Below are 20,399 nucleotides of genomic sequence, written 5' to 3'. Positions count from 1 at the left end.
TGCTAACTACAGCTTACAGCACTATATTAAAGTGTAAGAAAAAAGGTCTATCCATCCCCTCCCAAAAAGGAATTTATAGCTGAAATTCTTCAAAGAACAGAAATGAGTCTTCAGGAGTCACTACTTTATTCAATTTGTGTACCAAATAAGGACCAAAAAAGTTTTCCAGACCAGGACTCATTTGTTTGGCATGCTACCTGTTGCCCATTGCTACATTTATTTTCTTATATATAGATGTGTCTCAATATACAAATGTTTGGAGGCATCTAAACTTTTTCAAAGTTTGACCCATTTCTAAGTTAACTCTGTTGTGCTTGGTTACTACTCACAGCTATTGCCCACCAATGGCGCAGTCTACACATTGCATATGCAAGTATTAACACGTTAAATCGAAAGACTGCCAGCAGCTGTAGAGAAAAGAAAATAAATGTTAGTTAATTCAGCATATATTAAAAAACAACAAGATTCTCAGCTGACTGTAAATACCGATTGCTTGTAATGTAAATGAACAGGACACCACAAAGAAAAGAATTTGGTTATTAGGAAAATGTTTTGAAAATGGAGTTGCTGATTAAGTATAAACTAAACAGTTTGGCTTCTCATTTATAAAACTGCAGTCAATGAGACTACTCATGTGCCTAAAACTAAGCACATGCATAAATGTTTGCAAGATGAGGGACTCCAAGCATGCACCTGTGAGACACCAGCTAAAGTAAATTAAATCAGTGGGGCTCTGCATAGGTACACGGTACACTTGTGTACAGCTCAGAACCTGAACATTTAAGCTTTTGAGGTAACTAATCTGCCAAATATCTAATGCATTACCGTGTAAGTATATTTTAAATATTTAACCTTGCAAATGAAGGGAGAGGAAGGAACATATTTATACAATGATTTCTATAATTAAAAAGTTGAAATGAAGATTTTACAACTACTCATGTATTGCAGTCATCATTATTTGTTTCCCTTTAGGGAATGCCATGTAATTTTTTATTTGTTTTACACTTCTGTTTTCTCTGTCTAAAATAGCCTTGAGCATTTGAAGTTTTCAAAGATCTATGTAAATAATTCTTCCAGTACCCCAGGAAGACAGAGTTATCCACATTTTACAACGGAATAATTTGATCCAGAGAGCTTATGAAACCTGCCCAAGGCCAAAGAATAAATCAGTGGCAGAGGTGTGATTAGAATTCTGAATTAGAGTGCCCAATCCTCCATTCCTGTGCTGATTCCTTGACACCATACTACCTGTAAAGCATCATCTGTTCAAGCGAGTTTACGAAACAAAGTTCACAAAACTTAAATTTAAGTGTTTGCCTGTTTCAAGAGAATTGTCTTTCCCTTGGCAACCAATATATCAAAGATGAGAATAGCTCCGGAAGTACAACCAAAGCTAACCTAGTTTTAAGAATAAATCTGAATGAGATTAATTACATTTGTGATAGAGGCAGAAGAAGTTCTAATTGTAAGCTGTAAATCATTTATGGATTTCAATGTTTCCTATGGACATCAAGAGTTTTCCATTCCAAGTTATATATTTTTTCTACACAAGCAGCTCTAACTATAGACTGGATTTATTTGCAGGATTATCAAAATGAACAAACAGATAGCTTTTTTAGCTTCGTGAGGATGGGAGATACTCTGGGGGCATTGCTGAGGGTGGCATCGTGGGAGGCACCAGAGGGGACAACTCTTGGCTGATGGAGCAGATGAACGTAATAGCCATCTCATCCGAAGTGATATGAGGCAGCAATGTAGAAATGAGAGCAAAATTTTACACTAATTCCAGTTTTGATGCACCATTCAGTGGTGCAACAACTGGTATATAACAATTGAGCTATCTAGGGTAGACAAGGCCTAACGTTACCTAATAGGAAGGAGGATCGTGGAACAGAAAGGGGGCACAGCCTACAAATCCTGCTGATCCAAAGAAAAGAAACAGCATTTATACGCATGAGAGTATCTGCAGGAGAATGCTGCTCCTTGTCTTTGCCCCCTTTGAAATTGCCACAAAGCTGCAGCCTCAAAAACAGAGTGCAGAGGGCTTCTGTCAACCCATATGGAGGGTGAATAAGCAATGGAGGTGCTGCTCCCTCCACCTCCTTGTTCCAAGTGCCTGTGTGTAAAGGGAAGCAGCCAGGTCACTATGTTTACAGTAATCCATATTTAAAACAGAATCTAAACTTAGATTTTTTAAAAATAATCTATTTCATAATACAGAAATCTCCACCATTCTGAGATACACAGCTTTCAGCTATTGTCCTGTGATCAATTCTCCCCTCACTACTGCTGAATCTATTTCTGGCATACTGCCCCAACATAAAATTATACATCCTAATTTAAAGAGATGTGATTTAGAGTACACGTTCCGCTTGTACCTGAAAATCTAACCCTTACCCAGGACTCAGATTACAAGATAATAAAAGGTAAAGTGTCTCTGGATAAAAAAAAAATCCCAATTCTTGCATTAAACATTTTTAAAAGAAATTCTAAAACAAAACACTTACAAATATATCAAAATATGAAGAACGGTAGTCATACTGCAGGACTTCCTTCTCTAAGGTAGTCTCAATGCCCCCATTTACCTACAAAAAAAACAACAAAACAAAACAGCCTTAGCATTTATAGCTTTAGAAATGGGAAATTACTTAAATCAAAACACTTACCATTTTCAATTGTACAAGTAACTGTTTCAAAGCATTTCTCTGCCTAACTTAAGACAGTAAGTGTAGAGGCCAGAGACATGACTATCTTAGAAACATCATTAGGGGAATGACATTGTTACAGATGTGCTTTTTTCTGCCACAATACATTTGGTGTTTTCAAAAAGTCTAGTGTGTTTAAAATTATCACTATTTTTAATGACTGTATGGCCTGCTAAGGCTGCACTCCCGATTCTCATCTGAGGTAACAGTGAAGAAATTATTGAGAGTGGGGAAAGTAGTAGTCAGCCTATGTATTTTTGCCATCTTTTCCTGGGCAGGAAACCAAAATTCCTTGCATGTCTATGAATCAGAACAAGTTACTTAAATCTATCTAGTAACATAAAACAAGGGACCACAAAATATTACCATCTGAATCTGGCTGTATCTGTGTTGGGACAATGAGTTCTTTCAAGCTTCCTACTCTCAAGATGTATCTTTTTTCACTAAGCCTTTGTGTTCAGATTATTTTCTCTTCTACTCTTGTATAGCCTGCTGTTGTTTCACTGTCCCCATTTTCCTTCCCTTTGTTCAGCCTCTTTTTAATCATCACCTAACTCAACATCCCCCTGTCAATCAAAGTTGACTAGCCCAAAGAACAACCTTCCTTCTCATGTTTAAAATAAATAAATAAATAAATAATTACATTTTCTCACAAAGAGCATCAGGACACAGTAACCTGAAAAAAATAAATTATATTCCTCCTTCTCTTTTACTGTAGTGCTTCCTGTTGTCTACTACCAGGATATTATAGTGCTTCCTCAGAATGGTGCAGTGACAGCAAATCCTCAGCAATTTGCACTACTTCCTGTTCTATACAAGGAAGCACGAACATAGTTCACAAACGCCAGTTTTAAATGATTGTTTCAGTGGATAGTGAAAGGTTTCAGTTTCTCAAAAACACGGGGTCAACACCCTTGACTTCCCCCATTTTGCAATGATTATGATGGAGCTACAAAAACAAGCTTCTCCATTTATGGCCCCATTAAAATTTTGTTAATTTCTAAAAATGTACCTCAATTTTTTTTAAAACTTGGGAATTTCTGTTAACTGGAGATCAAGTATTAATATTTACTTCTTGGGCAAGTCGCTTAATATCTACATGTTTCCCTATCTATAAATGGGGATAATACTTATCTTCTTACTTAACAGGGTGTTGAGAGACTAAATGCATTAATGTTATTGAATGGCTTGGTTTTGTCACTTTAAAATACAGCATCAATATTTTAGCATACTTATTTAGTATTTAGCTTTTCAGTTGACAGCACATCAGAATTCAACGATTTTATGTCAACTCTGTAAAAGAATTCACATCATACTAGAAGCAGTGAAGACACAGGAGTCTCTGTCACTAGCATTTGGGACCAATGAGTGTACTTTTTCCATTGCTGTTGTGCTTTTTAATCATGAAAAGCTTTGAGGTTGATAAATGGTAGATAAAGCATCATTTTAAAGTTGAGGGATTCAGGAAACAAACCCAGACTTCTATAGTCCTATCCCAGTGCACTATCTGGACTATGCTATGGAAATAGAGACAAAAAATTAATTTATAATGAAACTGAAATGTTTGCTGTTTTAATATTCATGTCAGCAAAAGCAACAACTGCTTTTCAAATAAGTAGTGGAATATTTTCTTAAATGAAAAAAAATAAAAACCAATCACAGCCCTTAAGGAGAACAAAAATGCCTGTTCCATTTATCTTTCCCAAATTAGCACTGTATTTTTACATTAAATAAATTGTTAATTCACCTATTGCAAGCTACAAGCATTTGGCTTCCTCACACAGTTCCTAGTACAGTCCATTCAAAATCAAATCAGGTCTTCTCCCTAGGCTTGGTTTCCCCCAGAGTTCCTATCCCAGGAATGCTCTGACCTAACTCTAGGTCCTCTTCTCTCTAGAGAGCCACTCCTACATGCCTTATATTTGTGTGGTAAATACAAGTGACTTGCAAAAGACTTCTCAAACAAAATGACTACCTGGTAACAGAGTCAGGGATTTTCAAACAAATTTTCCCAGTCTTTTACAGATGCTCTACTAAAATACTTTAGCTGTTTCAGAACATACATTGGTGAAATGTATACGCTACGAGGAAGAAACAAGGGGAACACTGCCTGCAAGATATACAGCAGTCTGATAGGTGATTTTATTTCTAAGATTAAATATACATCCTTAAAGAATTTTTTAAAAACAAATGAGGATTTATTTTTGCTATGTGTCAACACATATTTATAGCCTTACGCTGCATTCTGCTGAGAAAGAGAAAAACAACTCTATTCAGAAAACAAGACTGATCATATGATCACTACTGGAATTAAACTGGGATGTAGTCCAATTAAAAAACCCACGCAGCTAGAATGTTGATGTACATGCAACATAAGCGTCTCCAGCCTCAAACTTTCTGTTCCTGTTAGATCTGCAACAAAACAAACCACTTTTTTTGGAAGATGGGAGTGAAAAAAAATTAAGAACCCAAATTAAGAACCCAAGAACCTTGTTAAAATAGACTACTATTAGTTATGTAATACAAATACTGACTTTAATGAGATTTGTGTGAGTTAATTGCTACTATGCATCTGAGATGTGCAAGTTACATGGCTAGTCACTACACTGTTCATAGTGTAAAAAAATTAGTGCAGATAAACATGAAATAATTCAGAGTGGGTTCTAAATCCAAGACCTGGAAAACCTGAAGCCTGCACTCCAGAGAGTTATATGTTCTAATGCCAAAACAGCCCAGTATGATCATTTGGTCTGACCTCCTGATGGGCTTTTGGGGAACAAGGCTTCTTCATGCCAGCTGCATCACATGCCTGCCAAATCTAGACTCATGAGAGTTTGGTTGTTAGACTGCTGGAACAGGATGTTTGGATTCTCACCTGAACCATTCAAGTGCAACAGTATGTTGTCACAAAGCCAAAGAAAAGTCCAAAGAAAAGGCAATTATGTTAACCCCTTAATTCCTAAAGTAGCACAATCTAAAATCACAGAGTTGGTGGCAGACTAACAGGAAGAGTACAGTTAACTCTTCACACAGGGACAGGACCAGATACTACAGACAAAGGAGGCTGAAGAGCAGGAAACAGAGAAGGGAGATTACATGCTTCCCAATACTATCATCAACACCCATCCCCTCCCATCCCTCACACAAGCCAATGAAGCCCCAAACACTCCATTCCTTTCTCTCAATTTGAGCTCCAAAATACTCTCCCAATTCTTACAGACAACCTCCCCAAAATCCTTGTGCATGCTGTCCTCTTCTTGTATCTAACCGCCTTTATGATAATTAATAATGATGCCCTAGTTATAGTATTAGAAGACTTGGGGAATGCTACCCAGTCTGAACAAAAAGCTTTGGAAAATAGAACTGTGTAAGAGAGAAAAAAATAGTAAGAAAAATCAAGAGGTATCTAATATTTCATTTTATCACTTGACTTAACTATAGCACCCAAAGTTTAAAAATATCCTGATGTGTAAGCATTTCAGCCTCAGGAATGGAACATGGTAATCAGGTCAGGCGAAAACCATTTTTAGTGTCATACACCAATAAGTAAAAAAACTCAAACATTTCCTCATCACTCCTTCCTCCCCCACTTCCACACAGCACTCCTGTTAAGCCATTCACTCGGACTTTTGCTGCTACTTATATTAAACTTCCGAGAATTCTGAGTAACGCTAAGGGTCCAAAAGTGGCAGTCATGTCCGAGAAATATTTTCTGGTTTATGAAAAGCCTGATGCCTTCGCTAAACCTCACTGGTTGTCCACCTGAGAGGAAGCCAGAACACAGCAGATTCTGCATCAATTGCACCAACACCCAGTGATTAAATATCAAGAGTTTGGAAACTCCCCTTCCCCGCAAACCATGAGATTAGCTTAAAAATCACGATACTTCAAAACTTAAAAAATAAAAAATTAAAAAAAAAAATCTCTCTTTTTAACTCCTTACTGATGTTTGAAGGTTTTGGGTTCATGGATTTTTGGGCTTTTTACTGTTTATTAGAGGCAAAATTACGATCAAAATATTAACATACTATTATACATCACTTATTCAGAATCAGGTTAATATTCAAAGAACAAGGCTAAAGATTCTCCCTTGCTGGCTGGGGAACCCTCTTCCAAGTACACTAGAAAGCATGACAACATTTCTAAATACCTATCTTCTTTTTGGTGCTTCTCTTGTGTGCGCTCTTGGTGCGCAAGCTTATCCATTACAAGGATAGTCCATATTTTATTATACCACAATTCCATTGGAGGAGGGCTCACATATTCCCAGTTATGTGCAATACAAACACTGGCTGCTAATAATAAACAAAAAATAATTTGTCGTTCTGTTTAAAATGTAGGTCCTTTACTGGGGCATTAAGAAAACAGGACAGGGGATCTCTAGGAAGCTGGCATTTTATCGTGAGATGACGCTCTTTAATATTTCCTCCTCTAACAATCTAATTCCTGGAGACAACCACCACATGTGCAAGTATGTTCTCCTTTCCCTGCAATACCTCCAACAGAGTGTCTTCTTAGTCGCAAAAATATGATAGAACTTAACTGGTCAAATGCCATCTATACAATAATTAATAAAAAAAGTATTCATGAGCTACACAAATTGAAGATTGTACATCCTCTTTCCCACAGAGACCCACTCATCTAGATCAATCTGCATTTTTCATCTGGGTTGCTTTCTTACTGACTTCTCTTTTAATCAAAATTGTTTCTCTCTTAGGATATATAATCTTTTGTTCCAGCTTGCTCCTGGGTCAATGTGGTTAAAAATCTAGCTCGAGCCACCTCATATCCAGATTTCACAATAAAATGTTTGATTTGTAAATACTGTAAATAAAGGATATCTATATTATTTACATACTTCTTGGTATGATTTCAAATCCAAGTTTTAAGAACAGCTGTTTGAATTGAGTAATCTCAGTGTTTATCCACAATGAAAAGTCACTCTGATGTTTTCTAGAGATACATTCCAGATTATTAATGAAAACAGTTAGAGGAAGGGACCTCGGTGACAGGAATTTAAAAAGAATTATCCAAAGTTGCTATGGTGGTCTGGCTGAATAGGCAACTTTTTATTTTTGATTACCTAAATTCCTTTCCAGCCCAAAAATTACTATCAACAGCTGTATTTGGGCTCCAGTCCTATTCAGTCCCAGTGTTTGGATGGTCTATTGTTCACCGAACTGATCACATCTTAATTGCGATGCGTAGTAATAAGTGAAGTTAGGGAAAGCTAGTCCATCTCAGTCTGTAGCTTTATATAGAACTTTGGAACTCACCTTATGTCTTATATGAATTTTAATAGCACACCCTGCCATGTTTTTCACATTATGTAAGGGATATCAATGCACTGAAACAGAAATAACTTTGGGAGGACATTCACCTTTTTACCAAGGTTACCCTACCTAGCCAAGAATTTCACATTTGTTCTATTCTTCTAAGTCTCATTATTTTACTCTATACTGAAGGATAACTTGACTTTAAAGGATTTTTATGTTTCTCCATAATAGTCAATCCTAAATATTTTCAAGATTCTCTTTACCCATTTAAATGTACGTAACTCGCAACAGTTTCTTTTTACCTTTTAGGGAATATTAATGACCAAAAATTCATATTTATGGCAGTTTAACTGAAACCTGCCCAAATTTGATTGTTCTATAATTTTTTAAATGAGGCTTCTGGCTCCTGCAAATGTAACAAGACATCGTTAGCATAGAGAGCTATTTTGTGTTCCAATCCAGAAGGCATTCTGATGCCCTTAACTAAGAGTACTTCTCACATTTATTGCAAATGGCTCCACTGCCAAAGTCAACAACAAAGAGGATAAAAGGAAACCCTGTCTCATACCACAGACGAATTACAAGGAGGGGACTGATGACCATTAATCAAAGCAGATACTAGAAGATGAGTATACAGAGCCAATATACCACTATAAAATGGATTTCCAAAACCAAATCTTACCAACATCTGTCTGAGATACATCCATAACCGCCAGTCAAAGGTTTTTCAGCATTAAAGAAAGCAGTGCACAGGAACAATTGCTAGAATTAACATGATAGATCAAATTTGGAGTTCTCATATCATTACATGGATGCCTGTGAGCAACAAATTGGTCTGAGTGACCAATTTGGGCAAGATGATCTCATCTGTTTGCTAGTGCCCTGGGATAATTTAAATTAATTTAAGAAATAGGTCTATATGATGTACGATAGATATGATCTTTTCCTTCTTTAGGAATAACCATAGTTTTTGCCTCTTTCCATTACTGTGGAATCTTGTTCCTCTGCAATACACCATTAAACAGTTCACTTAAAACAACACTTGCTTTAGACTCTACATAATTCCCCAGAAAAATCATCATAACCTGGAGCTTTACTGGATTTTGAAGATGTAATTAAGAATTTAACATCCTCTGTAGCAATTTGCCTATCAAGAGCCACCATATCATCCTCTATGAGCTGAGGTAGTTTCACATTTATAAACAAGATATTTGAGAAGTTCAGGATTTTGATGTTCTGAAGCATACAAACTACGCAAAAAATTGGCAAACATTTCAGAGATCTGTCAGATGTCAGCTAGTAAATCTCCTTTTTAAAATCACCCCCTAAAACGAAAAAACCTTCCCTAAAGTTTCCCAATTCCTTAAAAAAATGATAAAAATGAACCTTGCCCTTGACTGGGAGCATATACATTGGCTAAGGTGAGTTTACTTTTCTAGGACCTGTTAATTAAAATACATCTGCCCTTGGTATCTGGTTGTGCTGAGACAATAAAAGCATAGGAAGTATTGCCACCCCTCTTTTACTAGATTACCCTGGAGAGATATATGGTAGCTCTGTCCGAGAAGTATTCAGGTCTTTATCATCATTTTTCTTCAAATGTGTTTCCTTTACATAAATTATGCTAGGAAAATCCTTTTTTTACAGAGCAGAATACCCTCTTCCTTTTTGTTCGTTGTTCATCCACTTAATAATAAGATCACTCATGACTGCTAAGTTTGCTCTTGCCCAGCATATTACCCTTTGTAAAAAGCAGTGAGACACCCTGTGGGATGCCAGATCTCCATTACATTTGCACCTCTTCTTTAAATAAGGCATTTTAGATAGAATTCCCAACCCCCACAATAATTTTAATACTACCATATATATATATATTGCCTTTTTAGCAGCTATACTGTTGTATCACAATCCTTAGTCTGACTTGCCATATTTTTTTAAATTCTGAGCCCTAACTTTTTGTTTATTAAGATAATATTTTCTATTAAAACATATAATAATATTTAATATGTTTCTGTTCTCTTATCCTGTTTCCCTTCCTCCTTATGCTTTCCCCCAACCATTGTCACCCGGCCCCTTCTAATTGTGGGAGCCCTGGCTCTCCTTATTTCCTCCATGGGCATGTTAGTTTCCTGCTAGAGGGTTATTTTTAATATTCTTAAGAAGAACTAAGTCTTATCTAATCTTATCAAACATCTATATAACATTGGACATTATGAGATTATTATACAATCTTTGAGTTCGCTAATTCTTACATTTTTTCCATGATAGGTGAGACTCTTCTCCAATGAATACTACAAACATTCCAAAATTTACAATTCTAAAATCAAACATACTTCAATAGGGGAGATCTGGGTCTCCTGCTATTTCATTATTAACCTAGTTTATAATATAAACCATAACATTAAACTAACCACAATTTTATACCCATTAAATACACAGTATCCACAGAGTAAAGAATCCTTGGTGCTACACCATCCATTTTCCATTTAACTTAACATATTCCTTAACACATGGATATAACTGCTATAATATCTTAATCTATATTCTAATCTTGTTCTGGATCTGTACTTTCTTCTGCTCTCACACCAGTCCTGTTGTCTCGATGATGCACCTTGTGGAGTTGTTCTGGGTCTCTCAGCTCTCACTGATTCCCAATGATTTCTAGTGGTAAATCTACATAGCCCACAGAAATAAGCCTGCCAGCCCAGGTTGACACACACAAGCTAGTAGAGCTCATGCTGGAGCTCAAAAAATAGCTGTATAGACAGTGCTTTGAAGTTGTGCATCTGCCTGGAGCTGGTGTTCTGAATCACCTCCTGTAGGCTTCAGTATCCCAGCTCCAGCCCAAGCTTCACTTTGAAAGCACTGTCTGCACACCTATATTTATAGCACTAGTACAAGCCCCACTGCCCCAAGACTGTCTACCTGGGCTGGGAGGCTCAATTTCGTAGGCTGTGTAGACATACTATTGCTGACTTGTAAGACCAATGCCTTTGATCCCACTCAGATTATTCTTGAGCTCATTCACCTATTCCCATATCCGTAAGTATCTGTTTTCTTTATTTTGGGTCTGATATAGACATACATCTGTCTTTCCATTTAAAGGACAGTAAATGGGAACCCCCAGTTGCATCTTATATTGTTCTTTCAAAAATTGTGGTTAGCTAGTGCAGTTCTCTTCACTTTCTAAAGTGTTGAAGTTCCCAGATCTGGGAAAATTTGTAGTGCTGGCTGAAAAGTCAACAGTGCTTCATATCTCTCCCTTTTTGCACTCAGAATTTTATCCTTGTCTTGATAGTAAGGTATATGGACAAACATCTTTCTTGGTCTGGCACTTGGTGAAAAAGGATCTGAGAGTCCTCTCAATATAAATGCGATCTTTATTGTCCAGTTTCAATATCATGGAAAATACTGAACAATGCACCCAGAAGATTTCTCACTTAGTCGCTTCTGGAACACCTTTAATCCTAACATTATTCACGTCTTCCAACTTCAATTCTATTTCTTTTTCCTCTGTTTTCAACTACTTGAATTCTTTCATCCAGATTAGTAATGCTGTCTGATTGTTCATTTAACTGTTTCCACGTGATATTTTCAAATTAAGATAATTGAAAATATAAAAAATGAAATTAATGTAAGCCTGGAACTGTTCCAGCACGGTCTTTAAGTCAGCCTTAGTGACTTCTGCTTCTCCAACCACCTCCCCAGTTTATTTACTGTAGGGAGAGTTACTCTCTTCCCTGTCCATGTCTGTTTTAGGGAGTACAAATCTTTATATTGGAGGATTTCTTTCCTTTCCCAGACATCTAGATATTCTGGTCTTTACTCTTTGCTTGATGAGTCTCTCAAAATGGCTGCTAACTAACTTCTCCTTTGTTGTCTGAGCTTTCAAAAATGACTCCGTCATATTTTTTCCCCCAGCCATAACAGTACAATTAAATTTTTTTTAATCTTGTTGCACTCACCCATTGTCTCTTTACAGATAACAAAGGCCCAGTGCAAAATCTCTGAGCTCGCAGAGTCATTTTTAATATTTGCTGTAGGCTGATAACACTGGATTCTGTTGCTGTATTTTTTCACCCAGATGTTGCTTACTGGGAATGGGATCTGCCTGCTCTCTACAACCTTTCCCACTCTGACCCCCACTTCCTAAAGCTAACTCCCCTGGTGGTTATGCCTATTTAGGGGACAGATCTGTGGATTCAGTTCTTTTTATCTTAAATTGTTTTAATTTATTCCCCCTTTAAAAAAGAGCTGGATTAAACCAACAACTTGTTTATACCTTAGCTACGCCTAGGGTTCATGTTTTCAAGTTTTTCTACACAACCAGGAGGACTAGAACTTACTTTTTTTTTAAAAATGAAAGCTGAGATTCAGAAAATAATTGATTCCAGCATCTGGGGCTTGGAGAAAGGTTCCAAATGCCATAGGACTTGCAATAAAAATCACAAGAGTTGGCAACACTACACTCTCATGAGAAAATATTATGAGGGACTGGCATGGGAACCTCTAATGCTGGCTCTGCACCCACTGGGAACTCCCTCCTGACAAGTGAATCCCTAGCAAGGGATATGCAGTGTTTCTGCTACCTTTAGCCACAGAGAGGCTAGAGGGATAGAAATGGGCATTAAATTGGCAGAGCATGCTGTGCTCTATCGTATGCCAAGTATACTTTATCCATAGACTACAAAAGTCATCACTCCATACTGAAAGTTAGCCAACTGCAATTTATTCCCATACTATAATTAGTCATATTAGTCACACCAAAGGAAACTGGTTTAGCACCAATGAACTGGTGCACAATTAATATTTCAGATTAACAGCTGATACTGCAAAATCTCAAGAAGCTGACCTAAAAAAAGGCAGCTGTCACAAATTAAAAAAAAAAAAAAAAAAGGTATTTAATATGAGCGAGGAGTTTCCCCCATTTCTTTCTTTGTGCTATTTTCCTAAATATTATCCCTTTTTACTGCACTCCACAGACCGCAGTTTAAGATCAAGCTTAATGAAAATGGACACATTCCAAGTTAGCCAAACATCAATTAAAACATCACACTGCTTTTATTTATTTTTTCTTTTGATTTCTGAATAGTCTCGTTTTCACAAATTAAAATTAATCCAAATGCCAGACCCCAGTGCATGTCCCTATGTAACTTTATTAACTCCCAGATGTTTCTTCATGCACTCTACCATTTTATTTATTTATATATTTTATATTTTAAAAACCCAGAGTAAATTTGGCACAAGGAAAATATCTTATGTGAAAAATCAAAACAACTTTAGCCGAGAGGGGAGTCTCTCTCAGCATAAGAACGGCCATACTGGGTCAGACTAATGGTCCATCTAGCCCAGTATCCTGTTGTCCAACGCCAGGTGCTTCAGAGGGAATGGACAGAATATGTGATCATCAAATGATCCATCCTGTTGGCCATTCCCAGCCTCTGGCAAACAGCAATCCCTGCCTATCCTGGGTAATAGTCATTGATGGACCTTCATTCATGAATTTATCGAGTTCTTTTTTTAACCCTGTTATAGTCTTGGCCTTCATAACATCCTCTGGCAGGAGTTCCGTAGGCTGACTATGCACTGTGTGAATACTTCCTTTTATTCATTTTAAGCCTGATGGCTATTACAAGAACTTCACCAAGTGAAATTGTTATGAGTAGTAAATAACACTTCCTTATTTACTTTCTCCACACCAGTCATGGTTTTATAGACCTCTATTGCGTCCCCCCCTTAACTGTTTCTTTTCCAAGCTGAAAAGTCCCAGTCTGATTAATCTCTCCTCATACTGAAACTGTTTCATACCCCTAATCATTTTAGTTGCCCTTTCTGTACCTTTTCCAATTCCAATACATCTTTTTTGAGATGCGGTGACCAGAACTCCATGCAGTATTCAAGATGTGGGCATACATGAATTTATAAAGGGGCAATATGGTATTTTCTGTCTTATCTACCCCTTTCCTAATGATTCCCAATAGTGTTAGCTTTTTTGACTACCGCTGCACACTGAGTGGATGTTCTCAGAGAACTATCCACGATGACTCCAAGTTCTCTTTCTTGAGTGGGAACAGCTAATTTAGACCCCATCATTTTATATATATAGTGGGATTATTTTCCAATGTGCATTACTTTGCATTTATCAACATTGAATTTCATCTGATATCTTGTTGCCCAGGCACCCAGTTTTATGTGATCCGTTGTAACTCTTCACAATCTGCTCTGGACTTAACTATATTGAGTAGTTTTGTATCATCTGCAAATTTTGCCACCTCACTTTTTACCCCTTTTTCCAGGTCATTTATGAATATGTTGAACTGGTCCCAGTACAGACTCCTGGGGGACACCATTTACCTCTCTCCATTCTGAAAACTGACCACTTATTCCTACCCTTCGTTTCATCTTTTAACCAGTTACTGATCCAGGAGAGACCTTCCCTCTTATCCCATGACTGGTTTCTTTGCTAAAGAACCTTTGGTGAGGGACCTTGTCAAAGGCCTTCTGAAAATCTAAGTACACTGTATCTACTGGATCACCCTTGTCCACCTGCTTGTTGATCCCCTCAAAGAATTCTAGTAGATTGGTGAGGCTCCCTTTACAAAAAACCACATTGACTCTTCTCCAACAAATTGTATTCATCGATGTGTCTGATAATTCTGTTCTTTATTATAGTTTCAACCGATCTGCCTACTACTGAAGTTAGGCTTACCAGCCTGTAATTGCTTGGGATCACCTCTGGAGGTGGAGATAAGCAATGTAAGAAAATATGATTTTCACTGAGTCACTTGGTAATGTTAGAATGAAATTCATACTTACGAGCCACATTCATAGAAGCTTGATATCTTTTTGATTGTTTGCTCTCTGTTAAGTACTTCGCACTTTCCTTGTTCTAGTTTGCCATGGTTAATAATTCTAATTAAGACTGAAATGTTGTCAGAAAAGATTTAACAATACAAATGTATAATAATCAAGTGTAAACCTCAGTGATTAAAACACTGTTGCCACTGCTAAACTAAATGGGTATGTCTTCACTGACGTTAGACAGCAAGACATATGTTATTTAAAATGTAAAACTGGGTTGATAGTACACACTTTGAGCTGGAGGGGAATGTTGGCAATTAGCCATTTCTGAGCCCACCATCCCCCAACGGAAAAAAAAATCTAAAGAAAGTGTGAGGGAAAAAAAAAAAAGACTCACATTTAACTCTATTATCCACAGCAAGGTTACGAATAAGAGGTCAAAGGTAACAAACAAACAGAAAGTCCTTCTGACATCTGATATGCCTTTCTTCTCTCTTCCTTCATACGACTCAATCCTTGCCATCAGCTCTGCTGGGTTGATGGAATGGACATCCTGCAATGAAGGACAGGAGCCCCGACTGCTGCTCTGAGCATTTTCTGCATCACCTGGCAGCCGATTCATCCTGGCTGTGGTTAGAGTAGCCTTTTCCCAGCTTCACCATCACTAGGTTGATCCATATAGGAGGAGATGTCTTTAGAAAGAACAAATTCAAAATGTTAGTGATAGCAAACTGACTGCTACTAAGCAAATTTAATTTAATCATACCTGAACTGTTTTTTTATAATCCAACAGTTGAGTATCTTTGGCAACAGCATGCTGAAAAATGCTTTTACCACGTTTCCTAAGACCGCCTATACACCCCTTTTTGAGACAGAATATTAATATTTAAATATACAGTAATGTGGGCCATATCTCAGGAAATGTAGTCTAGAGTTGGAAGTTTCCAAACTCTAATCTCAATTTTGCTACTGATTGATTGGGTGGGTGGCCTTGGACAGTTGCTTCAGCTTGTCTTGCTGTTTCCAGCTGCAAAACTGCAGTTAACATTTATCTCACAGGATGTTGTGTGGACTGGTTAGTTAATGCTTCCATGGTAGTTCAAACTTAGAAAGTACTCTATAAATGATTAGTAAAAGTAGATTCTCTAGCATTTCTTAAAAGCCACCCAATTGTAGGGCAATTTGGGAGATAACATTACCATGTGAATATTTAAATGTAGGGAGATGAGGGTAGAAAAAAAAAGGGGCTTCCACCTGAAGTAGGCACTTCAGAGCTCAGAAAAGACAACTAGGATTTAACTTCATTTAAGGAGATATTGGAAAGCATGAGTGAAAAAGGAGGCAAAACAGAGTCTGGGGACAGATAGGAGCCTAATCAGCCAGTTCCATCTCTAGAGAAACTATGACATGACAGTTTATACTCCACTGCTCTCTTCTCATTCATTTTTCTGGAGATAGTATAGTTTTTCTGTGACAGTATATTCACCACCTCCCCCACTCACCTCACCAGAAATCATATACCACTGCACTTACACTTAAGTGCAATTCTGTCAGTGCCATATTAACTGCTTATATCACTTCCTACCCCAATTCATGTGCAAACTGCAGAGTTTATAAACTCTTCAAGCCCAACTGGTCAGGTTCATGGGGTGACCCATCTGTGCCTAGGATAGCCACATGAAAATGGCAGTGTCAGGGCAGGCTGCAAAAGGAGAGCAGATTCTCCGAAACTGGTGGCTACCACTGCAGTAAATTCACCAACCAGTCACAAACAGTATTTCTGATCCCCCACACAGGTTATCAAGAAGCTAAAATCAAGACATACACAGCATCATTTATAAGCAGGCTTACTCCTGCTGCCAGCCTGTCTTGGGTGTCACCCAGAAACATAGCACAGGACGAAATACCAATGTATCACATATATTTAGAACTTATAATACAACATTGATACACATATATAAATGTGCTTATCAATTTTAGCAGGTTATAGCATTTCCAAGAGTACCTGACATAGCATATCCCATACGAATTATTGAAATATTGGCATTAAATAATATTCTAAAAGGTCCCCCTAATCCAGAGGATGTCACACATGGACTTTAAATTTATAAAGAAAATTTACATGAGGCTTATATATCATTTTAAAGTACTTTTTAAAAAGCAATGAAGTTTCCTGATATTCTTTACTGAAAAAGAGTTAGGGTTGTAAAAACATTTAATGTAAGCGTATTAGGCCCTCACAACTTCGCAGTTATTGAAAGCTAGGAAGTTTCACATCAAGATTCTGAAAAGAACCTTCATATTGGGTATATCAATGCCCTTCCTCTAGCTACATAGCAAAAACTCCCTTACTCCAAGCTACCATATCTTGCCTCCATTCCTAATACCAACCACATAACCTCACTTTCATACACCATGCATTCAGATGTAAGTACCATTTCCTTCTTTCTTCATTCTGAGCACCACCCAGATTCTCCAGGACACTTGACTTCTCAGAACAAAAATACAACATTTTATTTCTTAATCATTATACAAAAAGTATTTCAGTGCAAGATATGGTTCAGAAGGAATATGTTTATTATTTTCCAATAAATTTAGTAGTAAGAGATTACTTTCTAACAAATAGCCCTTTTTCAGTCTTTAAGATGGAAATCACAAAATTATTCTATAAAACATAGTTTTAAAGTTAAATAAGCCATCAGTGAATATACTCATACAATAGTCAATAGACAGTGGGGAGTGGGAGGGTAAATAAATGCTGAAAATATAATACAAAACTCCCTTCTGTCATCACCAGTAGTTTCAATCCTTATAGTCTAGACATTTGTATGAATATTTGTTTTCTAGTATGTGAACTAAGAATTCTTTAGCTATGAACAATAAACATTATTTTGCTGAAAAATGTTAAATGCTCCAGTACTATTTCACTTCACTAAAATATACATGATAATTAAGAATATTTAAAATTATGGCTATTTTTACTCATTTTTAAAAATGAAATGGGATATTAAAGCTCATCCTAGAGTGATAAAATAACTGCTCTTAGAAAAAAACTACTATAACTGAACATTCTTAAGAGAAAATCTAATGCTTTTGTGATCTTCAAATACTGTATTCAAGAATCACAGCAAAATGAAAAATAATGGAACTAATTAAAGTTAGTTGAGTCAGGGTTGCAATTTTTTTTTCAATGTCAGATACATAGTTGTTAAATTGCATATTATATAAACTCTAACTGGGAACTTCATAAACCTCCTAAAACTCACTTAAAATAAAGAAAAATGTTCTCAACTGCTGCCTAATGACTACAAATTAACTTTTGCTTCTGCTCAGAAAAGTCACATCTGGTAAAATCCATATGACAATTAACACTGAAGAAAATAATCACAAAAACAAAAGCCAATTAATAGATAAATCATGTCTGGAAAATAATGCTCAGGTCACATTTCTATATATACACCTGTTCTCCTACCAATTTACCACCCCCCCAGCTTTCACTCGTACTGTATGCAAGTGATGCCTCAAATTGGGACCGATAGTACAACTTCTTATGGTACTAATACTTTTATCTTCTGCCATTCTGTCTCTTACACAAAATAAAGGACAAAATATTAAAGTAAATTAAAAACAACCAGGAAAATATTCTTAATTGTTTTCCATCAAATGATAAAAGTATTAATACTTTTAGAGAAAGAAGAAGTCAAAGGACATACCACTAATTTTGAAAAGTAAAACGAAAATAAATTAAGTAACTATTCTAGGAGAAGAAGGAAGTGATATTTAAGTATTACATTGAGATTTACACTAAAAATATATAAGTAACAACATTGCACAGAAATGGTGTATATATAAATATCTTGCACTTTGTAGATGTGCTCACATAACTCAGAATGCTGTAGAAAAACTCTCATATACAATGTGAGAGCTTCAAACTTCTGAGTACTAGCAGAGCGCAATATGTGGGAAAGAATTAGTAGGAGGAACAATGTGCTTGAGAAGGCTTCTAGGGGCTCTTTGTTTAAAGTACCACCACCAAAATGAAGGAAGGATGGAGTGATTTATGTGACTCTCATGAGAGCTCACCTCCTTTCCAAATACTGCCTTTCCTCCCTGCCAGAAATCTTTGTATTTTGGGGCTCAAAAAATTCTGGGAGGCTAATTTTGTCTTTTCAATGCATAAATTGCATCAGCTGTCCAGTACCTAAAAATATGTAATGAGGAAAACATCACCTGCCTACAAGATTTTCAAAGCCAACCCCTTCCTCTTTTCAAAAAAGAAAAAAGTTTAATGTTGTGGTATAGTAGCAATAGACTGTTATTCTCTCACCCCACCCCACATCGCCAAGTTAATTTACTGTAACATTAAGTTTGTTTGCCAAGAGATACTCTCCTTGTTATGGGAATATTTTTTTTCTATTTAAACAAAGACTCTACAATCCTTCAACCCTTCTCCAAGCACACAGATTCTAGCACATACATTTTATGGCAGATAAAGGGGGGAAATGCCTGGGTATCTTGATAAACATTAGGAGCACATCACTGGATATATGGCAACCAATATAAAAACAAATTTAGATACAAAAGTTTAAATGAGTTACTAGGCTACATTTAGACCGATTTACAATTGCTTTTGGTGATAAAACTGAAGAGGGGAGTAACTTGAATATCCATTCATAACATTCAGATAGTTCTTTGGCCTCTTGAATTGAAGAATGTGATAAATAATAGGAAGCACTATGGTTTTCAAATGTAAAATACCACTCACATCTGTATAACAAAAGATGACTTTGTTCAGTGATTCTCAACCAGGAGTACGCCTACCCCTGGAGGTACGCAGGAGTCTTCCAGGGGGTACATTAACTCATCTAGATATTTGCCTAGTTTTACAACAAGCTACTTAAAAAGCACTAGCAAAGTCAGTAGAAACTAAAATTTCACACAATGACTTGTTTATACTGCTCTATATACTAAACACTGAAATATAAGTATAATATTTATATTCCAATTGATTTATAATTATATGGTAAAAATGATAAAGTAAACAACCTTTCAGTATTAGTGTTGTGTGACAATTGTATTTTTGTCTGATTTTGTAAACAAGTTTTTGTAAAACCTGGGGTACGCAAGACAAATCGGATTCCTGAAAGGGGTACAGTAGTCTGGAAAGGTTGAGAGCCACTGACCTAATTAATCTAAAGAAATTAAACATTACACTAATGTCTTAAACAATCAGCTATTATCTTTACTGAGTAAATTGACAATGGTTTTTAAAAATAAATAAATAAATAAATAAAAAAAATAAAGCATATACACCATGATAAATTGGCAGAAAGCTAACTCAAAATTCACTGAGTTTCCAAAATGCTGCTACCAGAATTCATAGGTCGTTTCAGTAATACACGTGAAATTCTAAACTAGACATAGAATTTGCAGAATCATTTATGCAAAATTATGTCCATTATATAGCTGTTGCTAGTCCGTTTCTCCCAAAACCACTTACCGGTTTGGGATGGTTGGGTGGTATTTGGGAGGGTAGAAGTGTCAAGCTGCTTTGGAGTGCACATCTGGGGTAGCTGGACCACCTACTCTTGCAGCCAAACAAACAGGCTATCGGCTC

General features: G+C 36.6%; 1 protein-coding gene across 3 annotated transcripts in view; it reads right to left on the bottom strand.

Annotated features, from left to right (window-relative positions):
- STARD3NL (STARD3 N-terminal like) overlaps positions 1–20,399 on the bottom strand; it is a 49,078-nt gene that overhangs the window by 17,416 nt on the left and 11,263 nt on the right. For all 3 annotated transcript variants that reach the window (XM_067562520.1, XM_067562522.1, XM_067562521.1), the window contains 3 exons: positions 15,180–15,474; positions 2,508–2,585; positions 330–407 (listed from right to left, as the gene is read on the bottom strand). In XM_067562520.1, coding sequence (XP_067418621.1) covers positions 330–407; positions 2,508–2,585; positions 15,180–15,404 — 381 coding nt within the window. In that variant the 5' untranslated portion in view covers positions 15,405–15,474. The remainder of the gene's footprint in view (positions 1–329; positions 408–2,507; positions 2,586–15,179; positions 15,475–20,399) is intronic.

The sequence above is a fragment of the Emydura macquarii genome, unplaced genomic scaffold (assembly GCF_026122565.2).
Source record: "Emydura macquarii macquarii isolate MOO-44397 ecotype Brisbane River unplaced genomic scaffold, CSIRO-AGI_Emac_v2 contig_2432, whole genome shotgun sequence".
NCBI lineage: Eukaryota > Metazoa > Chordata > Testudines > Chelidae > Emydura > Emydura macquarii.
The sequence above is the reverse complement of the archived record's forward strand: the minus strand, read 5'-3'. Positions and strand labels throughout refer to the sequence as shown.